The sequence below is a fragment of the Pseudorca crassidens genome, chromosome 16 (assembly GCF_039906515.1).
Source record: "Pseudorca crassidens isolate mPseCra1 chromosome 16, mPseCra1.hap1, whole genome shotgun sequence".
Taxonomy (NCBI): Eukaryota; Metazoa; Chordata; class Mammalia; order Artiodactyla; family Delphinidae; genus Pseudorca; species Pseudorca crassidens.
This window is the reverse complement of record NC_090311.1, coordinates 80,723,264-80,734,220: the sequence shown is the minus strand read 5'-3', so window position 1 is coordinate 80,734,220 and position 10,957 is coordinate 80,723,264. Positions and strand designations below refer to the sequence as shown.

At 44.0% G+C, this 10,957-nt stretch overlaps 1 protein-coding gene across 2 annotated transcripts in view; it reads left to right on the top strand.

The window, feature by feature from the left end:
- The first annotated feature begins 514 nt into the window (after nt 1-514).
- Nucleotides 515-10,957, top strand: part of NTPCR (nucleoside-triphosphatase, cancer-related) — a 36,826-nt gene continuing 26,383 nt past the window's right edge. The window contains exons 1-3 of one of the 2 annotated variants that reach the window (XM_067711087.1): nt 515-699; nt 6,868-7,030; nt 7,523-7,619. In XM_067711087.1, coding sequence (XP_067567188.1) covers nt 666-699; nt 6,868-7,030; nt 7,523-7,619 — 294 coding nt within the window. In that variant the 5' untranslated portion in view covers nt 515-665. The remainder of the gene's footprint in view (nt 700-6,867; nt 7,031-7,522; nt 7,620-10,957) is intronic. The other variant, XM_067711086.1, reaches the window with a different exon arrangement.

The window sequence follows — 10,957 nt, the reverse complement described above, 5'->3', positions numbered from 1 at the left end:
CCGAGGAGTTTCAACAATAACAACAACAGCCAGAAAGCTCGAGATGCTCAGGGCTCGCCCAAGATCAATCACTCCGAATGTCTGGAGTTGGAGCCCAGGCATCAGGCACTTTTAACCAGTTGATACTACTCTGCCGTCACGGCTGACAACACTGGGTAAATAGTTCCAATCGGTAGCAAAGCCTCCTCCTTTGCGGAAGGCTTCCAGGGACCAAGGCTCCTTCAGAAGGGCTGATCCCCGCAGCCCGGGGGAATTTCAGCTCGCAGGTCCCATCCCGGGAACAGAGCTCGGGCAACGGCGCCCACCTGGAGCAGGATTGGTTTAGTAACACGCTCTCACGCACATCTCCTCGCAAACACCCCACGTAAGTCCAACACCGAGGCTGGAATACAGGGACGCGCAGAAGACCGGACCACTATCCTCCCACCCTAGACGCGCGGACGCCGCTCGCGGGGACCGGGGCTGAGAGCGGAGGGCGCATGCGCGGGCCGAGGCTGAATGGGGAGAGCGCATGCGCGGCCGAGAGGGTGGTGCTTCCGGCCGGCGGAGGTGGGGACTGCGGCGTTGCGGGGTGGATTCTGGGTCGCGACCCCGACCCCTGCCCCGTTCGGCGACTTCGACCCCGACGCCCTCCCGGGCCGTGACCCCCACCCGGTCGTACCCGTATGGCCCGGCACGTGTTCCTGACGGGACCCCCAGGTAACCCCGCCCGGGTCTGCGCCTCCGGGAGGCCGAGGGGTGGACGTGAGGGGTGCCCGGGCTGGGGGCGGTCCGGTGCTTTGGGCAAGGGGCTCCGGCCGGTGGCCTCTAAAATTCCCCATGTAAGTTACACGCTTGGTGGGCTGAAGCCTGCGTGTTTTTCCCGGAAAACGTGACTGTGAGTCCATCAGATGAGTGAAATGAGGCCAACTACAGGAGAACAGGAACCAGCTTGTGATGGGGTCGCCCCCGGGCTTCGGTCTTAAATATTAAATAGCAGGGGCGGCGGCAGCAGTAATAACTCCCGCAGTTGTGAAGTTGTGATGGACACGAAAGGTATTTCAGAATCTCTGCCACCACCGCGGTGGAATCGAAGGTGTGTGGTTTCTGTCGATAGTTACACGTGCTCCTGCCCTGCACGCATCATGAAAGGAAGAGCGGGATTTCAGTTGCAGGGTAGTGAAACTGAACATGCAGCCGTGTTCCCCATCCACGTTCACCGACCCACTGAATTCCCTCCATGAGTGAGGCCGCAGGTTAAGAGCTTTGGTACCTACAGGGCACCGCCCACCCAGAGCCTGCGTCTGCGTCTGTCTCTTTTAATGCAGATCCTTCAGCCCTCGGGCTGTGAAGGTCTCACCTTTGATAGGAGATAGTGTGCTTTCAAATGAGAGTCTGGGAGAGGACATAGATGCCTTTTAAGCCAAGATGCCGCACGTGGATAACTCATTATTGAAAGAAGAGGCAGAGAAGTTGTAGCAGCATCAGATACATTAAGGGGGCAAAAAAAAAAAAAAAGATGGGCCTGAGCAGAAAGTGATTTCTTCAGCTTCTTTGCAGTTTTCAAGTTAGCTGTGGGTTCAGATATCAACCATTGTTACCCTGGGCCTGAAATTCTCTTTCACTTTATTGTAATGATTATCGTTTTTAGCCTTCAGGAGCAAAGGCTAACTTAATATTGCAGATTCTGGGATTTTATTTTTACCACGCAGTGGGGGAGTGCTGAGGAGGGAGGTGTTGTGAGAAATTTCTGATACCCAGAGGTAAAGGACCATCTTCTGAAAGTTGATTTGTCAGTCCTTTATTTGAAACTTGGAATGCAGTTTTCTCAGCAGGCTGGCCCCAAGACATCGATGTGTTTCATAACAGAGGTGGCTTGTTATTGTGATGGTACCTGGCTGCGTCCTGGAGGTGGGTGGGGACAGAGGCTCGCCTGGCCAATACTGGTTCTTCTTTCTGTTTCCTTCTTTATAAAAGTTTTATGTACATACACATAATTGGAAGACTCATTCCTACAGTATAGCTCTCTCAAGCCTGTCCTCAAACCCACTCGCCTTCTCTTCCTCCTAATCTTCGTAACGCAGTTATCCTGTAATTTTAATTAGCTCAGTGGTCAGTGTTTACAGTATTATTAGCAAAAGCTAATCACAGAAGAGCCTTGGAGTAATCTATCATTTTTTTTCCCTTTGTGAACAATTTTTTTTTCTCTTTGGAGATGTTGTCTAATGTTGTTTTTTCATTGACTTAGTTCCTTTATCTCACCAACCCAATCCCAAGCTCTGCCGGCTGTCTAAATCTCTACATGTTCACAAATGTAAAATTGATAGCTAGTGGGAAGCAGCCACATAGCACAGGGAGATCAGCTTGGTGCTTTGTGACCACCTAGAGGGGTGGGATAGGGAGGGTGGGAGGGAGACGCAAGAGGGAGGGGATATGGGGATATATGTATGCATAAGGCTCGTTCACTTTGTTGTACAACAGAAACTAACACAGCATTGTGAAGCAATTATACTCCAATAAAGTTGTATAAAAAATAAATAAATATAAATAAATCAATCAAGCTCTACACGTTCAGACCATCGGGTGAGGTATCTTCTCAAAGAGGTCACTTTTTGTTGTCTGCACTGTCAGGGCCTCACTCATGTGTCTTTGGCACTTAGCATTTTTTCCAGCTTCCAACTATAGAGCCTCTGACCCATCCTGGAGGGCTTTCTCTGGTCCCTGGAGCCCACTCTGCCTGCACAGGGCAGGCCTGAAGGGCCAGGGAATGCCTTCCCCCAGGAGCAGCCTTGACCCATGATAGATGGAAGTGAGCAGGTAAACTCCTTACTTCCTCACCCCTCAGACAGGAGAACTCGGAGCCTTGGGTCCAGAACTGTGTCCTAGGATTTCCCAGTGGGATTAAGCTACCCACAGTGGTAACTTATTTGATAATGCGATTATCTTCCTACCAGCATGTCGTCTTGGGGTGTTGCTTCCCAAATTAAACTGCCTGTATTTGAGTCTTTATTTCAGGGTCAGCTTTATGGGAGAACCAGCACCAACATAATTCTGGAGCTTTCTGACCTGTTCTTGTCTGTGCATGGTGTGGACCTTTCAGCTTGGGGTCTCCTTCTCACACAGGCCACTTCTTAGCCAGTGTAGACAACACTGGGGTAGTAGCTTAATTAACGGAGGTGAAAAATTCACCGGAAGGTTTCTAGAGCCGAGGAGGAAGAAAGGGACTTGAGCCCAAGGCCTCCTCTTGCTCTATAATGTTCTCCCTCACAGATCGGACCCACAGTGTCCCCTTTTGTTACAGCTGTTCCATTTTGTATTTTGCATAATGTAAATAGCTTTGTTTTTTCTTAAATTAATAGTAATAACCACTCACTATAAGACCAAAAAAAAAAAAAACAAACAATGAAATCAAGAAAAATTTTAAAGAAGTGAAAATCACATGGGTTTCCAACATACAGAAATAAATGCTGTAAACCTTTCTGTGTTCTCAACATTTTCTTCAATAAACATATGCATACTTCACTTTTTTTTTAAATTGAGGTATAGTTGATTTACAATATTATATAAGTTTCAGGTGTACAACATAGTTATTCACAGTTTTTAAAGATTATACTCCATTTATAGTTATTATAAAATATTGGCTATATTCTCTGCGTTGTACAGTGTATCCTTGCAGGTTATTTATTTTATACATAGTAGTTTTTAACTGTTTATTCCCTGTCTTGCCCCTCCTACCTTCCCTCTCCCCACTGGTAACCACTAGTTTGTTCTTTATATTTTTCTTTTTTGTTACATTCACTAGTTTGTTTTATTTTTTAGATTCCATATGTAAGTGATAGCATACAGTATTTGTGTTTCTCTGACTTATTTCAGTAAGCGTAATACCCTTCGGGTCCATCCATGTTGCTACAAATGGCAAAATTTCATTCTTTTTTATGACTAATATTCCATTGTATATATGTACCACATCTTCTTTATCCATTCATCTGTTGATGGAAATTTCCATATCTTGGCTGTTGTAAATAATTCTGCTATGAACATTGGGGTACATTTATCTTTTCAAATTAGTGTTTTTGTTTTCTTTGGGTATATACCCAGGAGTGGAATTGCTGGATAATATGGTAGTTCTGTTTTTAGTTTTTTGAGGAACCTCCGTACTGTTTTCCACAGTGGCTACATCAATTTACATTCACATCAATAGTGTCCAAGGGTTCCCTTTTCTCTACATCCTCACCAACATTTGTTATTTGTGGCCTTTAAAAAATATAATGGGGCTTCCCTGGTGGCGCAGTGGTTGAGAGTCCGCCTGCCGATGCAGGGGACATGGGTTCGTGCCCCAGTCCGGGAAGATCCCACATGCCATGGAGCTGCTGGGCCCGTGAGCCATGGCTGCTGAGCCTGCGCATCCGGAGCCTGTGCTTCGCAATGGGAGAGGCCACAACAGTGAGAGGCCCGCCTACCGCAAAAAAAAAAAAAAATATATATATATATATGTGTGTATATATATATATACATATATATGTAATAGAATACTACTATGTGTGTCTGCTGTTTCTTTTTTTATTTTTTTTAATTTATTTATTTTATTGTTTCTGGCTGCGTTGAGTCTTCATTGCTGCACAGGCTTTCTCTAGTTGCAGCAAACGGGGGCTACTCCTCGTTGCGGTGCACGGGCTTCTCATTGCGGTGGCTTCTTGTTGCGGAGCACAGGCCCTAGAGCTTGCGGGCTTCAGTAGTTGTGGCACACGGGCTCAGTAGTTGTGGCTCACGGGCTTAGTTGCTCCGTGGCATGTGGGATCTTCCCGGACCAGGGCTCGAACCCATGTCCCCTGCATTGGCAGGCGGATTCTCAACCACTGTGCCACCAGGGAAGCCCTATCTGCTGTTTCTTAACCTGCTTCTTCTCCATATATTATTTTCATACACTGTGGTCTGTTTTCCATGCTAACCAGTAAACTGTTTCCATAGGTAAAGAGTATTCTCTTTAATAATGGCTGCATGAGATTCCTGTGTGTTTGTGTCATTACACACATGATACCATAATTTAACAGTCAGCATTACAGATCAACATTAAATTGTTGCTGTGTTTTGCACAATTACGAAGAATGCTGACGTGAACATCCGGTTCCTTGTATCTCTGTACCGTTGTCAGATTCATTGCTGAGGATGAATTCCTAGCTGTGGCATTGCCGTGTACTGTGGTAGAAATGGCCCTTCGGGAAAGTCCCAGCTTACACATCCCCCAAGGCCGCTTGCCTGCGTTAAGCAGATTCTTCAGCGACTCCTAAAGCGGCAGTTACCAAAGGACAGAGCTGGGGTCACGACCCTGCGTAGTTCTTTCCTAGTCACGGGAGCGTGGGCTGCTGCTCGTGTTCCAGAAGGCCACGTGCCATTGTTTGCTGGTGTGAAGTCTGGAGGAGAGATGCTTTAAATGACAGATCGTATTTTATTTCAAGGAAGGTTAAAAGGCCCGTTGGGGATCCCTGATGGCTCTGGGCAGCCATAGAAATAATATGATTTGCAACCCTGTTGTATTTCAGAATAGCTCTGTTACAAACCTTTTTGTCCCCCTTTTTTGGTAATCTTGATGCCATTGACTTTAATCTGTGTGGGAGCAAGTCTCCTATAAACAAAGTCATGGTGGCAGACGAAGGCCCCTGTTAAAATGTATGGTCCTGGGGCTTCCCTGGTGGCGCAGTGGTTGAGAGTCTGCCTGCCAATTCAGGGGACAAGGGTTCGAGCCCTGGTCTGGGAAGATCCCACGTGCCGCGGAGCAACTGGGCCCGTGAGCCACAACTACTGAGCCTGCGCATCCGGAGCCTGTGCTCCGCAACGAGAGGCCGCAACAGTGAGAGGCCCGCGCACCGCGATGAAGAGTGGCCCCCGCTCGCCGCAACTAGAGGAAGCCCGTGCACAGAAACGAAGACCCAATGTGGCCCAAAAAAAAAAATGTATGGTCCTTCCTAGGTGTGTAACCGTGGCCAAGTTACCTAACCTCTCTGTGCCTCAGTTTCTTCATCTGTAAAATAGAGACAAGGATGGTAACTGCTTCAGAGGGTGGTTGTGAGAATTTAACCAACAAAATGCTTGCGAGGCATGCAAGACCAGGGCCTGGCTCCACGGTGTCAGTGATTAGTATCGTTATGTTACTTGTAAACACCCAAGAGTTAATCCGAGTAGTCCAGGGGCCAGGCCGGAAGGAAAGGAAGGGGTCCTGGGTGTGGAGGATCGGCAGGTGCAAGTGCACAGCCTATAATCTGGGAAGGGGTTGTGGGCAAGCAGAAGGAATGCCTAGTAACACTCCAAGGGGTGGCCACCCTGATGGGATTGCTCTTGTGGAAAAAGTTGAAAAACTGCCATTTCTAGTGGTGTTTGTGGTATTTGAGAGCCCTGCTTTCGGGACACATACAATGTAAGTTTGTGGAGGACTGAAGTGAGGTTCCCACTGTTAAATGGTGGTCCAGAGTGTCTTAAAATCCTAACTTAAAGCGTGCAGCCTTTGACCGAAGCTTGACCAGCTTTACTTTCTAGGGGAAAAAGTTTGCTCCCCCAAGGAGAGTAAACCTAGGAGAAAGTAGAAGCTTGTCTCCTAGGATGTAAATTGCACTTGAGATTTTTATCAGCAAACCACTCACCTGGTTCTGGGATGGTGTATGTGACAAAACCAATACTGTTTCAGAATTTAAAAATAAACTTCAAGATACCATTCATATTTTTATTATGCTTGTTTCTACTTGAAATTCAAGAGTTTTAACACCTGGAGCAGTCAAAATTAAGTGACATTAACATTCATAAAATCCATTTGCAGCCTGTTTCTCTCCTCCTGGTGATTCCTGTGCTCCAGCAAAGCAGTGGTTCCTAATGGGCTTTTTTTTTTTTTTTTTTTAGGGGTTGGAAAAACAACGTTGATCCAGAAAGTCAGTGAAGTTTTAAAGTCCTCTGGTGTGCCTGTCGACGGGTTCTATACAGAAGAAGTCAGACAGGGAGGAAGAAGAATAGGGTTCGATGTTGTCACGTTGTCTGGTGCCCGCGGACCTTTATCCAGGATTGGGTACTGCAGCTTCATTTCCGTGGTGTTTTATTCTCCCTGGGCCCAGGGCTGAGCCAGGTGATCTCTTCTATCTTGAAGAATCCTGAGCCTTTACGGATTTCTTGGAAAAAGAAAACAGAGGTTGAAATCATCACATAAAAAACAAAGTTGAAAATATCATATTCCACTTAGAACGTACTCCACTGAGTAGTAAGCTCTTCTCACTTGGTACTTCGTAGCCCTGTTTCTCACGTCACTCTTCTAAGATAGGTGACGTGCCAGCTCCCCGAAGGCAGCTGCCGGGCCGTGGGTGGTGGTGTGCCCACCGGTGTTAGCCCTGCTCTCAGGAAAGGGTGTGGAATCAGGTCAGCTTTGCTCACTGCCGCTTTCTGTTCGGGTGATTTTTAAGGATGCTTTAGCACACGCAGAAGGCCAGAGGCTCAGTGGAGTAGCTAAAACCCAGAAATCAGTAGAGGGGTCTTTCGACAAAGGATGTACTATCTTTTCTTTCAGGTCAGAGCTTCCGCCTGGAAAGCGTGAGTGCTGTGTTGGGCAGTATGTGGTGGATCTGACTTCCTTCGAGCAGCTGGTGCTTCCTGTCTTGAGGAATGTGAGTGCGTGTTTCTGGTTTTTTGAGCCCGTCTGTTCTCCATGCCTTGTGGGAATTGCTGGCTTTCGCTCTTATAGAGAGGCCAGTTTTGCATTTACAGCTTAAAAGTCTTCAATTGGTTGAGCCTTAGTAAGGATATGCCACATAATTTACTGTCACTCCGAACTACAAGTAAACTCCTTGTTACAGAAATTCAGCATATGTAAGTATTTTACATTGGGAGGGCTCTGATGCCTAGCTACCATGGTCCCCAAAGATGAGTCTTTCCGCTCCTTTCCCCTTGTGTATATCTTAACCCTGTTTTCACAGCACAGCACATAAACATTTAGGAAGGTAAAATGTCATATGAACATAATGGTAAGCATGTAACACATTATATCACTGTATTACCTGTATTTTTTTAAACAGCTTTATTGAGATATAATTCACATACCATACAGTTCACCCATTTAAAATACACAGTTCATTTTTTTCTCAGGTATTCATAGGATTGTGCAACCAATTAACACAGCCTAATTTTAGAACATTTTTGTCATCCCGAAAAGAAACCCCACACCCATGAAGCAGTCTCCATTCCTGTGTCCCCAGCCCCTGGCAGGCACTACCCTGCTTCTCTGTAGATTTGAGTGTTCTGGAGATTTCCTAGAAAGGGAGTGATACCATATGTGGTCTTTCTGTGACTAGCCTGTTTCACTTGGCATAATATTTACAGGGTTTATCCACATCACAGTGCATATCAGTGCTTCGTTCCTTTTCATGGCTGTGTAATATTCCATTATATGGATATACCTTATTTTATTTATCTATTCTTCAGCTGGTGAACATTTGGATGAGTTTCTACTTTTTGGCTATTATGAATAATGCTGCCCTGAACAATTGTGTCCAAGTTTTTGGGTAGACATCTGTTTTTAGGTCTCTTGAGTATATACCTACGAGTGGAAATGCTGGGTCATGAGGTAGTTCTATATATAACTTTTTGGGAAATGACTAGAGTGTTTTCCAAACTAGCTGTGCTGTTTTACATTCCTGCCAGCAATGGATGATGGTTTCAGTTTCTCCACATCCTTGCTAATCGTTACTGTCTTTGTAACTGTACCCCTTCTAGTAGGTGTGAAGCGTTGTCGCACTGTGTTTTCATTTGCATTTCCCTATTGACCTACTGATGTTGAGCATCGTGTCATGTACTTATTGGCCATCTGGATGTGATATGCAGGTATACAGTTGGCTCTCCGTGTCCATGGGTTCCATGGATATGGAGGACCATTGTGCCATTTTATCTGAGGGACTTGAGCATCCGTGGATTCGGTGTGTGGGGGAGGACCCTGGAACCAGTGCCCTGCGGATACCCAGGGACGACTGTATTCATCAACTCTGTAGTTGTCTTTACTTTCTCGATGTGATGACACAAATGTTTTTATTTATTTATTTTTTAAAAACTTTTTTGGCTGCATGGCGCAGCATGCAAAACTTCCCCGATCAGGGATTGAACCCGTGCCCCCTGCAGTAGCAGCACAGAGTCTTAACCACTGGACCACCAGGAAAGGCCACAAATGTTCTTATTTTTGAAAAGTCCAGTGTATCTATTTTTCTTAATGTTGTTTGTGCTTTTGGTGCTTTACTAACACAGTTTCAGGAAGATTAACTCCCATGTGTTCTTCCAAGAGTTTTACAGTTTTACTAATGCATTTAGGCCTGTGGTCTGTTCTGAATTGATTTTTGTATATGTTGTAAGGTGTGGATCGAAAGTCATTCTTTTGCATATAAATATCCAGTTGTTTCAGAACCATTTGTTGACAAGACTATTCTTTTTCCATTTAATTGTCTTGGCACTCTTTTAGAAATCAATTGACCATGAGTATAAGGATTGATTTTAGATTTTCAATTCTATTCTGTTTATCCTCATGTCAGTTCCATCTATTCTTATATCAGAAGCACACTGTTTGATTACTGAAGCTAGAATTTTGATAGAGATTGTATTGAATCTATAAATCAATTTGGGGAGTATTGCTATCTTAACAATATTAAATCTTTAGATCCATGAACATGAATGACATGTCTTTTTATTTACTTAGAGTGTCTTTAATTTCGTTCAGCCATGTTGTTTTGTAGTTTCCAGCATATAAGTCTTATGCTTCTTTTTAAAAAATTTATACCTTACTATTTTATACTTTTTGATGCTATTGTAAATAGAATTATTTTCCTAATTTTATTTTTGGAATGTTCATTACTAATGTCCAGAAATACTGTTGATTTTTGTGTATAGACCTTGTATCCTGCAAACTAATAGTTGTCAAACTAATAGTTCTTTAATGAATTCCTTAGAATTTTCTAGTTACAAAATGATATCATCTGCAAACGGGGATCATTTTACTTTTTCCTGTCCACTTTGGATGCCTTTTATTTTGTTTTCTTTCCTAACCGCCTCAGCCAGAAGCTCAGTTCAGTGATGAATAGAAGCGTCGCAAGTGGACCTCCTGGTCTCGTTCCTGATCTCAGGAAGAAAGCTCTCATTCCCCCGCCGTCACGTATGATGTTAGGGGTAGGTTGTTTGTGGACGGCTAACACCAGGTTGACGATGTTCCTTTCTGTTTCTAGCTTGTGGTTTAACATTTGTTTTTTAAAGTGAAGAAGTGTTGGGTTTTGTCAGATCCTTTTTCTGCATTTATAGCGGTGACTATGTGATTTTTATCCTATATTATATTAATATAGTATATTACATTCGTATTTGGATGTTAAACCTACTTTGTTTTCTTGAAATAAATCCCTCTTGGTCATGGCATATGTATATTTCTTTTATATGTTGCCGGATTCTGTTTGCTAGTATTTTGTTGAGGATTTCTGCATCTACATTCATAAGGGATGTGGACCGTAGCTCTCTTTTCTTGTAGTATCTTTGTCTAATTTTGATATCAGGGTAATTGTGGTCTTGTAGAATGAGCTAGGCAGTATTCCTTCCTCTTCTAATTTTTGGAAGAGTTTGTAAAAGACTGGTATTAATTTTTCTTGGAATGTTTGATAGAATTCACCAGTGAAACCATGTGGGCCTGGGTTTTTCTTCATAGGAATCTTTTAAATTATGAATTCAATTTCTTTATTTGTTATAGGTCTGCTGATTTTTTTATTTCACATTGAATCAGTTGTGGTAATTTGTGTCTTTTAGTAATTTATTGGACCGTTTCATTAGATAGTAAGTTATCTAATTCGTCGGCATACGGTTGTTTATATATTCCCCTGTAATCCTTTTTATTTTGTAAGGTCTGTGGTATTTTCCCTTCTTTCATGCATTTTAATTATTTAAGTCCTCTCTTTATGGACTTCAGTAATAGTTAAAGGTTTGT